We start from the raw sequence: 13165 nt of genomic DNA on the forward strand, positions 1-13165 counted from the left end.
ACCCAGATTGCCTTCCCAAAAAGGCTTCCACAGGAAGAAAGGCTGATTTTTAATACTTCTTTTCCTTTGCCCACTTTCTACCCACATTGTATTTCTTGTGCAAATGGCCCAGGAGTAGTAGGCAGGAGAATCTGAGGTGTGGAGTCTCATCAGTCGGCGTTACAATAACTCAAAATAAGACTTATGCATTTTCTCTGCATTCTACTTATACATTTCTTTGCATTTTGCTGACACAAACATTGTAGAGACATGTACCGTTAGGGTCACAACCGTACCTTTACTAGGAGTGAAAGAACGAGGTTCAAGTTCTGGCTGGACTTGCTGTGATTTATAACACCTTCAGAGGGTGTGTGTCATATGTGTTGGATTGATTGTGATCAAGTCGTGATTTTGAGCCGAAAGTTTCTCCCTTTAGTTGCTCAAGTCCTTCCCGTCCTTCATGCAGATTTTAGCGGAAGCTCAAAGGGGAGCATTCCTCCAATGAGCTATGTGTGCTGCTCGCAAGCCTGGTTGTCTCCCTGCCTTGAAATAATCATCAGAATTAGTGAAAAGAAGGAGGAATGCCTTTTGCAGACACTGTTACTGCAGTAGCTCCTGTCAGACAGTGTCTCCGCCTCCTTTCCTGTCTTACAACCCCCTTCCCCAGCCCTCTCCCTGTCTGCCCACCTCCCACCCAGCCCATCCGTAGGGTGGCCTTCCTTGTGTAAGGTTACTGTTACTGTTGATTGTGCTTGCAAAATTAATCGGTTACACTTGAAAAGAATGGTATTATCTCATCCCAGAACCCAGCGGGGAACCTCATACCTGTATTTAATCCCGACTCACCAGAGTAGGAAGCCGTGAGGGAAACACTCACTGCGTGTTTGCCCCTCTGATATGAGGGCCCCGTCCCCCTAGTAAATAAACACACAAATCATCAAAGCTCTGCATTTCCTTATTGCACAGCCTTGCCTGCTAATGCTCAGATAAAATGAATTTGCTTCATTCCCTCCCGTGGTATCTGCCGTTCCTCCTCTTTTCCCAGCTTCTGGCTTTATCTGTTGCCCTTTCTCACCTGTTGCACTGTGCGTGTTGGTCCATCATAGTTTGAGTTCCGTGTGGCATGGGGCACCAGACTCTGCCACGTGGCCAGTGCCGCCCTGACCTGAGCCTGTTTTCTAGGGGCACTTTGAATAATATCTAATACTTACATAGTGCTTACTCCTGCCAGGTAGTGTTCTCACCACAAGGGAGGGGGGTGCTGTTATCACCCCCAGTTTACAAAGGAGGGAATTGAAAGCTCAGTTCAATGAGGAACATCAGTGAGGTTATTTCTTGCCCATGCTCACATGACTAGTAAGTAGGGGAGCAAGGATTTGAACCCACGGAGTCTGTTTCCAGGGTCTGGGCTCTTAACCCTCCAGCTCCACTGTTCTCGACTGGTGAGTTACCATGACCACGGACTGTAACAGCAACCTGTGGTAGACCTGGGGGTTCGCATGGGGTGAACCCCGTTCTATGTGAACTGCAGTTGCCTTTTAATTCCTTCAACCAGATCAAACATCGTGGTGGTACAAAAGGAAATGGGGAAAGAAGGCGAAAATGTGGATGAAGAAAGAGTGTAGAGGGAGGACAGTATGGGGGGATGGGGAAATTCTAAGCCACATAAAGATGTTACCTGAAATGAGTGGTGTGGGTCATCGAGAATGAGCATCCCAAGCTGTTTGTCCTGCTTCTTTGAAACATCATGATTCTCAGACAGAGGATGTGGGGGACGAAATGACAGAATGCGTAGAACTGCTAAATGATGAGACATCTGATGCTGGAGTAAAGGACAAAAGCTCATGCAAGAATCATGAGGGACACACACATGCTTGATTCATTTCCATGGAAATGACAGCTTATCGCTGGCATCCTAAGCCTACTTATTAAGTTTGGAGTTGACAAAATGCAGCAGATTTCACTGCCTGCATTCAGCTGCATGTGTTAAAACACAGACATTCATCTTGGGTGGCTCTTTAGCTTTTAGTTTGGGGTTTGTTTTTGCTGAAATAAAATCCCTGGCACACGATCATGGAAAAAAAATCCAGAGTTTCATCATACGCAGTGTACTGTTTTCTACACTGGAGAATTTTGAGTGCTTTGGAAATAATAAGTCTGTTTCCACAATTTCCTGCTCTCCACTAGGTTCTTGGAACGCCAAATGAGGACACGTGGCCTGGAGTTCATTCTTTACCACATTTTAAGCCAGGTATGTTTCATTAATTACAAATGACTAAGTGCTTCCTATATGCAGAGTGAATATATACATTTTCCCCCTCAGGCTTCTATATTATACCTTGAAAAATTCTGGTTACTTGCTCTTGTATATTCTACCTATTAGTGGAGTTGTCCTTTGTTTTTACAATGTATTTGTCTGTAAAGATAGAATTAATGACGTTCCTTATGAGAGGTTTTCACCATATGTATCTCATTTGAGTTGTCTGGCTAATAACGTAACCGTATCATCATCGGTTAGACTGGCATCCATGTCTATAAAACAAAATTTAAATTAGGATACTGTGATCTATCTGTGTGACTTCTTTGAAACAATACTAGGAAAAGTATTACATTGTAAAAATGAAAACTTTACATTTTGATTTTTTTAAAACTAGTGATATATATATATAGTCCATTAGTTTGAGTTTAAACATATAAAATGTCCTGTATGTCTGTCATACAGCATGCCATCTTTTTTAATGTAAAATATTTAAACCTCTAAACTGGAAAATCTGAGAGAAAATGCATTCTAAAATAAGTTGTCACTTTTTCCTTCACCAGTAGATGGCAGTCAAGAAACTTTCAGTTTTAATAATTACACCTAGAGAAAGGATCTGAAATGTAATTTAATTTTTATAGGAGAGATGAGAGGCTTGGAATTGGAAATTTAATAAAAATCAGTGGAATGAATTATTGTAAAATAAATCTTTTGTTTTTTTTTACTCTGCTACAAAACATGGATTATAAAGTGTAGACCCACCATAAAATTACTGAAAGGGATTTTATGGAAGATCTAATAGCCCATTATTTTATGAGGGAAAAGAGCTATGAATAACTTCTGTTATGGGAGCCAAGTTTATTCTCTTGCTCCTTTTCCCCTCTTTTGGGGCACCATCAGGAATAAATTACCAATCCCAAAGAATGACTGACTTGGGAAACTATTTTTATTCTCAGTAGTTTTCTTCTGAGAGTGAGAATTCTTCTATCTTCTTGGCTTGCCCCAAGGACTCTTTGTACTTTTACTGAAATTTTTAAGTAACTTCTATGTTCTGAAAGACTATAGAAACTTAACAATTTAAGATGGATTTTTTTTCTTCTTTTTTTAACCAAGCAAGAAGCGCTCTCTAATTGCTCCAGCTTTTCCTAATGGAATCTGGGAACACGGCTCTTTGTAGATGTTCCAAATGTGGGCTGTGAAAGGTTAGCCTCCCCATGTTAGTATCTAAAATCTTCAGTCCTGGGAAAATAAAATAGAGGAGACTATGAAAAGATTTTGAATAAATAAAGTTAGATGCAGAGAGGAGTAATTAAGACAGTCATTTGGCCTGCCAAGGTTCTGCACCAGAAAAGATGGAGTCATATGTTTATTTTGGTGTGAACAGAATTAATCTCATCAACAACATACAAAAGCATTTATTAAATGTGTTCTGCAAAGTCCTCTGATGTAGTGCAAGTCAAGCTAATAGATGGGGAACTTCATGAGATCAGGGACTGTGCATAGTTCATATTTGGTGTTCAATAAATATTTGTTGCTCTGAACTAAAACGTATTATTTATGTGACTTTTCCGGGATAGACATATATAAATTAGGCTATATATGTGTAAGTTATTTAATATTATGTATAAATACTGTTACGGACACTTAAGAAGGTAACAGGGGACCAGAAGAATGATGTGTTTAGATGGTGAACGGCGTGGGTACTGACAAACAAGAAGGATATTCCAGGCGAAGCTTGGGGCTTGTAGGTAAGAGTAGACATGATAAATGTTTTTTGAGTTAGCTTGAGAGGTGCCAAGGGGAGACAAGGTAATAGACTGAGGCAAAGGAAGCAAATCTATGAGTCCTTTCATGCAGCACTTAATCAGATCATCAGGGGAGTCCTCACCTCTGACCTCCCGAACCTCATCCTCCAGGGGGAGAAGGTACTCATTCCCAAATGAGAAAAACAGCAGTGCTAGGGTCTGCCTGTCCCACTCCCACTCTGCACCTCCTTATTCTACCCCCAAAGGGTGCCTTAGAAAGTCTGAGGGAAAGAAAGGGAATCTGAACCTTAAGGACGTACTTTGTTTTGTTTTGTTTAATAGAATTCAATTTTTTGAGCAGTTTTAGCCTCATAGCAAAATTGAGCAGAAGGTACAGAGGTTTCTCCTATACCCCTGCCCCAACACATGCACAGCCTCTCCATTATCAACATCTCCCACGACAGTGATATATCTGTTACAGTTTCATGAACCTAAATTGATGCAGCATTATCATCCCTAGTTCATAGTATATGTTAGGGTTTGCTCTTGGTGTTGTATGTTCTGTGGGTTTGGACAAATGTGTACTGACATGTATGCATCATTATAGTGTCCTACAGAGTAGTTTCACTGCCCTAAAAGATCTTCTGTGCTCTGCCTGTCGTTCTTCTCTCCCCCACCCAACCCCTGGCAACCACTTTTTTTTTTTTTTGTCTCCATGGTTTTGCCTTTGCCAGAATGTCATAAAGTTGGAACCTACAGGGTGTTGCCTTTTCAGATTGACTTCTTTCACTTAGTAATATGCACTTAAGTTGCCTTCATCTTTCCTCATGGCTTGATAGCTGCTTTCTTCTTAATGCTAAATATTTCATTATTATGGTATATTGCGGTTTATCCATTCACCTCCTGAGGGACATCTTGATTGTTTTAAGTTTTGGCAGTTATGAATAAAGATGCTATAAACACTTGTGGGCAGGTTTTTGTGTGGACATCAGCTTCCAACTCCTTTGGGCAAATACCAAGGAGTATGATTGCTAGATCATACATGCTTTGCTTAATTTTTTAATAGCTAATAAACTTAAGCAATTCAAGATATCAAACAACAAGAAAAAGGAGCATGGTGCAAAGCCTCCTCAACTCTGTCTGCCATCTTCCCACTTCCTCAGAACCACTGCCCCCCCGCACCCCCCATTTTATTAGTTTCTTATGTTTCTTTCCTTTATGTAATTGTGGGAAATTATGAATATATATACTTTATATTTCCAATATTAAACACAAATCTGGATCTTGCTTGTCTCATTAATGCATCCTGTGGGTCTTCTCATATCACTCTATACAGGAGACCAGTGGGGCTTAGAGCTGTGTTGTTTTCCATTATATGGATTTAACCTGTTCACTACTTATGGGCATTTGGGTTGTTTCCAGACTTTTGCTATTATAAATATCATAACCCTCTACATATATATACATGTCACATGTATGCAGGTATATGTAATGGATAAATTACCAGAAGTAGGGTTAAAGAATCAACAAATATATGCAATTATAACTTTGAACACTCTGTCAAATTGTCCAAAGGGATGGTGCCCCTTGGCTGTGTTACCAGCAAACACATGAGTATGTTGCTTCTCCACTCCACAGGCTACAGCCAAATTTTCAGACTTTGCCAATCTGTTAGGTGACAAAAGGAATCTCAACACAATTTTTAATTTCGTGCTCCTTTTTATGATGAGATTGAGCATCTTTTTGTGTTTCAAGATCATTTTCAGTTCCTTTTCTGGGAACAGTTAATATCTTTTGCCAATTTACAGTTGAGTTATGTGTCATTTTCTTATCAATTTCTATGGGTTCTTTATACATTGAAGAAAGCAATTTTGAAAATAATCCTCACTCTCATATCTTACTTTTCTTGCTTAACTGAATAAATCTTGCCCTAAGAGAAAAAAAGCTATGGTGCTTGAGAACAATACAGTCATTATATTTTTTAAAAGATCAGTTGTTATTAGAGATCTATGTATAAATCTACATATATGTACCTTTGAAGGGAAAACTGTTTTCAAATGGATTATCTTACAGCTATGATCTAGGTAATGAATAAAGCTAAAAAGCTAAGTCTCTTGGTTTTAACATATTGTAATCTAATTACCTACAGGGTGTTTTTAGTTGTTTTTTTTTTTTAATTAACTTATCCTTATAGTTAATTTCTATAGAATAAGTCCAGTGTATTTATTAACTCAGCAATACTTATTGAGCACCATTTGTGTGGATAGGAAGTGGGGATGTTGCTGTGAACAAAACACACAAGATCCCTGATAGGTAGGAGAGACCTATAATACATAAAATATATAGTATATTAGGTGGCGATGAGTACTCTGGAGGAAAACAGAGCAAGAAATAGGATCAGGAAATGCCAGGGAAGGGGGCACTTCACAGTTTTACACTGTAAATGTAATCAAGGAAGATCTCACTGAAAAGATGACATTTGATTCAAGGACATGAGAGAGAGAGCGCGCGAGCGAGCCATGAAGATATTTGCGGAATTTCCAGGAGAACCACAAATACAAAGGCCCTACAGTGGGAGGAGGAGGGTTTACAGTCAGGTCAGAGGCGACAGGCACTGTGCCAGCAGGAGTCCTTCACCCTTTACTCTGAACCAGACGGAAAATACTGGAAGATTTTGAACAAGGTGGCACACGATCTGGGTTGCATTTTACTAAGATTACTCTGTCTCTTGTGCTGAGAATGGGGGGCCCAGGCCCAGGCAGGGAGACCCGCTCGGAGCCTGGGACAGGAGTCCAGGAGCGAGATGGCGAAATGAGTCATGAATAAAGTGACTTTACCTTCTCGACGTCTCTGTTTTAGCAGAGGACTTAACCTGGCTTTCCCTTGGAAAGTAGAGCAAAACTAGAGAAATACTTTTAAAACAATTGCCAAAAAATTAAAAGAACAACTAGATAACAACTGGGTCTTAGTCTTTACTATTTAGTCTGTATCCTTCTCTGCTCTTAACATTTATGCTGACACCAGATTCCTTAACCTCAGTCCTTAACCTTCTGCGGGAATTCGCTTACTCGCACAACAACCAGGCAGCTGCGTAAAATAAACATATGTAACACACACATACACATACGTGTGTGTGTTACGTAGAATAAGGAGTCTAACTGTGGAAGGTGCTGCTTTTGCATCATTTCCTTCTATTTGAATTTCTCTTTAAGGTAATGGGAAGTGGGTCTGGTTTTTTGAACCTGATTGCTTTCCCGTTTCTCTTCCCTCACCTTGGGGTTTTGTGGTATATGGCCTCCCCCGCCTTTCTCTTTCTTCCACCTTCTCCTGCCTCTCCTCCCCGCCCCTCTCTTATATCAGAGCGTCTCCTTTTATCACCATGCTGAGGACGCTTGCTGTGGGCCAGCCTCAGAGGTGAGAGGTTATTCTTAGCGCTTCAGTAATTCTGTCACCTCTGATCAGATTCATCACAGGACAAGCCCGGTTCCCTAACAAAAAGTAAAAGTCCACTGTAAAATTAAGACAATTTTCCTTTCACTTGTTTTGTAGTTACTCAGTAACGGGACACTTCTGCATAATGCTCTGTGCCTCAGTTTCCCTTTGAGATAGTAAGAGGCTTCCCCATGTGAATCCCAGCATCACTTTCTCCTGCCTGCTTCGCCCACGGCTACTTTACATCAACAGAGGCAACACAGCTTCTGTGTCCCCAGTGAAGTGATACTTGAAATTCTTTGTTATATAAGACAGACTTAGCATTAATATTTTCTAAAAAACACATCTTGCATACATATTTGATACATTGTTTGGGCTTTGCAGAATTGTGGTCATTCCTAAATCAGGATAGAACATAGGTAGACATTGGAGGCTTTCCAGGCTGGTAGAATCGGGGCGGGTGACTGAGGATGCCGAGAACACTTTGAAATTTCCTCCCATCGTGGAAAACCCTTGGGGCTGGGAGCGCAAACACTGTTTTGGTTGTGCTGTAATTAAGCAAATTGAACATTAAAGCTGTAAGAAGCTTCAGATGGCACCCGGTCCTGCTCTCTCCTTTGTCAGGTTAGGAACCCGAGGGCAGAGATGTTAAGGGGTTTCTCCAAAGTTAGTGTCAGAGGTGGGTTTCCGTTCAGTGCTCTTTTTTCCCAGCATACATCATGGAAGATCATGCTACTGGACCTGAGCATGATTACTGTATCGCAATTTCTCAATGACCTTTTTCCAGTGAGCATTTTATTGACTATTCGTCTAGAAAGAAAATAACAGAAAACTAGAGAGGATCTGATCTCTGTATCTAGTGAACTACATAGAACCACAAATATCACTTTGTATTAAGTAGTTTGGCCTCAGGGTGCCTAGGTGGCTCAGTTGGTTAAGCATCGGACTCTTGATTCCCGCTCAGGTGGTGATCTCAGGGTCATGATCTTAGGGTCGTGAGCTCGTGTCCCACGTCGGGCTTCACGCTGGGTATGGAGCCTGCTTAAGATTCTGTCTCTGCCTCTGCCCCTCCCCACTCTATACTCTCTCCCTCTCATAAATAAATAAATAAACGTAGCTTGTCCTCAAAATAACATGTAGACTCCATGTATGATACTTTTATTCATCTCTTAAGTGCTTCCAACAAAAAGGGGCATTCAACAGCATTCCTTTAATGGTAGATTATCATTCAGGAGTTTAAAAAAGAAAGGCGCTTTCAGGAAGAAAAAAATGTTGCTAGACCAGAAACAATTAAAAGTAATAAAATTTAGACTAAAATAAATCCGTGTTCCCAAATCAAGCAAGAGAACAGAGCGTTTCTAAAGTGATTATAGTATTCCTGAGAGAAAGTTATCTAATACAAGAGGCTGTTTGATTAAGGAAGATTTGATGAAAATAGAATGTTTTTCAATGAACGAAGTGAAATAAAAGTTTTCCATTGGAGGCAAATTGCAGAATGGTAGTATTTTAAACATTTTATGCCCAAAACTAAGCCCACAGACACATTGACCTTGAAGGCAACATTTAAATATGGACTTAGTTCCAAACAGAGAAAGACAAATACCATGATTTCACTTAAATGTGGAGCATGACCAGGCAGGCAGTAGGCAGGGGATGGATTAAATGAGTGATGGGTGTTGTATGTAAGTGATGAATCACTAAATTCTACACCCAAAACTAATATTACACTGTATGTTAACTAACTGGAATTTAAGTAAACACTTGAAAAAATAAATGAATAAATAAAAAGCAGAAGCAGACCCATAAATACAGAGAGCAGACTGATGGTTGCCAGAGGGATGGTGTAGGGAGGTGGGCAAAATGGGAGAAGGGGAGAGGGAGATACAGGCTTCTGGTTATGGAATGAGTAAGTCAGGGGGATCTAAGGTACAATAGGGATTATAGTCAATTGTATTGTAGTAGAATTGTTTGGGAACAGATGGTCGCCACGCTTGTGGTGAGCATACCATTAATGTATAGAGATGTTGAATTTTGTTGTCCACCTGAAACTAAGATAACATTGTGCATCAACTATATTTAAATAATTTTTTAAAGGATTTTATTTATTTGACAGAGAGACAGCGAGAGAGGGAACACAAGCAGGGGGAGTGGGAGAGGGAGAAGCAGGCTTCTCGTGGAGCAGGGAGCCCGACGCGGGGCTCGATCCCAGGACCCCGGGATCATGACCTGAGCCGAAGGCAGATGCTTAACGACTGAGCCACCCAGGCGCCCCTAATTATACTTTAATAATTTTTTTAAAGAAAGGAGAAAAGAGTATGCACAGAACACCAGAACAATAAAAAAGAAATTTAAGGTTAAAAATATAAAATAAAATATAGATAGATAAATATGGACTTGCTTGTACTAAGGTTTTGTAATGAGGTGAGGAACTTCTCAAGTCCTGCCTGTTCCACAGGCCTGCCTGAGGCCTAGAAGCTAGATCCAGACTTAATTCCAGAAGGAAGATGTAAATTATTTCAGAAACAGGATGCTATGGTGATAACACCTTACATTTTATGTTATATTTTATTATTTACAAAGCACTTGAACATATTACCTCAATTGGTATTTAGAATCACCCTGAGTTATTATAAGTTTGTTGCTCTAAAACTGTTGTCCCATTTTAACAGACAAGAAACTGAAGCTCGGGGAGATTGTGTGGCTTGCCCAAGGCTCTATCTCAAGATGCAGCAGAGCCAAACTCAGTCCCAGGTCTCACAGCCCCTAGCCTGGTATTCTCACCATGCCTGCACCTGCCTTTAAGTGGGTTTCCCTAACTGCAAACACAGGGGCGTGGGGGAGAATTGTCAGGCTCTCCTCAGCTCTGCCTTGCAGCATCTTGGAAAAGATTTGTACCTTCTTGCGGATACGAGTATCCCCTCTACACTTTTAACCCTGTGCTTCCAATAAATTGTGAGCTCCAAAATGCCCCCTGTAGATGTTTACCTTCAGATGTGTGGTCCTTAGTACATATTATGGGAATTACCCACTTTCATGATTTGTAGCCCTAAGGAAGTTTGGACCCTTAGCCTTGATTCACACTCTTGGCTTTTCCCCCGGTCTTTAAGAAGGTGGTAGAAAAGCTGTGGAAGCAGCAGAAATTGTGTGGGATATTCAGTGCAGGAAGGTTGAAAGGAGGACATCTTCATGCCAAGATGGTGCCTTGTAGAGACCACACCTTCAGTCAGGGGACCCGTGTGGGTGTGCAAGGAGCTCTTCCTTGCTCTTCCAAAAGCATCTTATGTCTCCACCCAGCTCACAAAGTCCTGTGGAATTTAAATGAGATAATTTATTTTTTAAATTCTCTTTAAGAGAATTTAAAATTTATTGCTTTATAATCACTTATATTCTACCTATTTTTAAGAAGATTTTGAGCTAGCTGTATAATTGATATAAAAGTGCTTTTCAACTGCTAAGGACGTGTAACTACAAAATAATATTTTGGACCATTTATAGTGTCCTCTGCCTGGTATTTCCTTTCCCACTCGCCCTTTATGCTTTATCTCAAGAATTGTTTTTTATGTCTTTTTTTTTTAATTGATTGTTAGCAACCGTAATGATCATGGGTTACATCTGGATATACAAGGGTGTAACTATGTGATGGTTCTAAAAATGGACTTTAAAAATTATGCAAATATCTCACTCTTTTTTTTATATTCAGTAGGACTTTTTATTGGCAGTGTAGTAACTGTTAAGATGTAGATAGTTTTAAAATGTATGAAATATGACCAATAGGGCCAGCTTAAGAAGTTATTTACATGTCATGTGGAGACTATTTTATGTTGCTAGGTTTTTTAGTTTTGTGTTGGTTATGGAAGCTGTGTAAAGATTGTCTAACTTTTCCTAATGGAGTTGTACTTAGGTCTTTCACACCAATGATTGGTTTTATATTTTTAAAAAAGACATATCCCAGTCCAGAATTTGGTTTGCCCTGATGAAACTAACTTCCCTTTACTGAAAAGAATGCATTTCCTAATTTCCTTTGTAAGGAAGATGGTGCGCTTTCAACATGCTTATCTAATCTCTTCATATTGCTAGCTTAATAGCTCTACCACTTATTACTCACACTGAGTTTTAAAATGAGTTTATTCAAGAATGTTCTTAGGAAGGCAACAATGTTTGTTATTAAAAAAAAAACTTCTGTTTCTTCATGCTGAAAAGGTAATGTAAGAGGCTAGAGTTATAGGCTTCTTTCTATTGGAATTCTGATAGTATATATAACACAGTGTAGTCATTTCTGCGATGCCAGAATAAATAAAAAAAAAAGTCTCTTCTATGCTTCTCTTCAAAAAAGCGATGAATAATAACAGAAGATGGCATTAAAAAAGCCATTTTTTTTTCAATTCATTCTGTAGTATTGGAGCCAGTATTTATACCATCACAGGCTACAATGTTCACTTTATCCACTTTAATAAGTTCTGTCACCTCTCTGAATTCAGCGTCATTCAAAACAAAAGTCCACACGTTATCACAGAATCTGTATGTATTTAGAGAGCCCCTGAAATTGACTCTGTTCCTGACCCTCTGCACCAATGCTGAATTTATAGCTTTATCAAACTGAAGTAGAACTTGAAAGGCAAGTTGGGGGGTGATCTGTTGAGACTGTATGAGCTCATCAAGGCTCTCCTGGAGACTGTTTCCCAAAGTGGTGTTTCTGTATAACTGATATGCCATGGCTTAGAAGGAAGAAATTGTTTTTCTTATTCAGGCTTGCATTGATGTCCTGTGGGGAAGGCGCTTCCCACCGCGGAGCGGACAGAAGTGGAGGAGCAAGCAGCCCAGCAGGAAGCACCTACTTCGCAAATATCTCACTCTTATCTCAGATTTTATTGCTAAAAACTGTGGGTCTGCCTGACCCAAGACTTAGGACATTTAGACTCTCTCCCCCCACCATCAACCACCACCTTCTCCGACTCTGCGGTTCCTCCTCCCATCAATAAATGCCACTCTGGTCAGATAGTGAAAAAGCCAGTTAATCAGTAAATTTATGAATGAGGTGAACTTTATAGAGCAGAGGAAGCTTTAGCAAAGGTTAAATGTAACAGGAAGGACACAGTGCCTTCACTTTCGCACTCTCTGATTGAGGCGGTCATGTTGGGAGGTCGCCAGTGGCTGCGAGCGGGAGAGAGCATGCCAACATGGAGAGGCCACACTCAGTCCGCAGTAGCATGCTTCACATATTCTCATGACTTGGATTCTCACTGAGGGCTCCACTAGGTACCAGACAGCATTGTAGGTGCCAAAGACACAGTGGTGAGTAAAGCAGACAGACCTCTTTCCATGTGGAGCTTATGTGCTCAAGGAGAGACAGTTAGGAGACAGATTACAGGGCGGTGTGGCTGGCATAGTGTGACCACGAAGAGCCGCAGATGATTCAGAGGGATGGGTTCTGGAAGGCCAAGGTGAGGCGTTAGGATTTTATTTGAAATGCGAGAAGAATCATTGAGCAGGGAAGGTTTTTGATCAAGGAAGGAAATTGATGTTTTATGTTTTCAGAAGGACCCGCTGGCTACAAAAAGTCATGGACCGATGGCAGAGATGGAAAGAGGCTTTCACCTCAAGTGTGAAGTCCCCCCTTGACTGGGAGTTTCTGTCTATAGCTCTGCGTTGAAAAGGGTCTATAACAGCAAATCGGGACTTGGGGGGAGCTATTCTCACACCAGTTAGCAGAGTTGACATAGACTTGGGGGATAGAGCTGACCAAGGATCTGAT

General features: G+C 40.5%; 2 protein-coding genes across 6 annotated transcripts in view; one reads left to right on the plus strand and one right to left on the minus strand.

The window, feature by feature from the left end:
• CDK14 (cyclin dependent kinase 14) overlaps positions 1–13165 on the plus strand; it is a 547481-nt gene that overhangs the window by 393549 nt on the left and 140767 nt on the right. For all 5 annotated transcript variants that reach the window (XR_003516423.2, XM_027573639.2, XM_027573640.2 and 2 more), the window contains one exon: positions 2167–2230. Coding sequence is in view for 4 of the 5 variants with exons in the window: in XM_027573639.2 (XP_027429440.1) it covers positions 2167–2230 (64 nt within the window). In the remaining variant the exon portion in view is untranslated. The remainder of the gene's footprint in view (positions 1–2166; positions 2231–13165) is intronic.
• Positions 11405–12195, minus strand: LOC113911275 (transcription initiation factor IIA subunit 2-like). The gene has a single exon (XM_035723240.1). It carries the CDS (start codon positions 12124–12126, stop codon positions 11797–11799), a length of 330 nt encoding a protein of 109 aa, XP_035579133.1. The 5' UTR covers positions 12127–12195; the 3' UTR covers positions 11405–11796.

The sequence above is a fragment of the Zalophus californianus genome, chromosome 12 (genome assembly GCF_009762305.2).
Source record: "Zalophus californianus isolate mZalCal1 chromosome 12, mZalCal1.pri.v2, whole genome shotgun sequence".
Lineage (NCBI taxonomy): Eukaryota > Metazoa > Chordata > Mammalia > Carnivora > Otariidae > Zalophus > Zalophus californianus.

Coding starts and splice junctions, on each gene's coding strand:
- LOC113911275 (XM_035723240.1), bottom strand. CDS start 12,126: ATGGCATATCAGTTATACAGAAACACCACTTTGGGAAACAGTCTCCAG.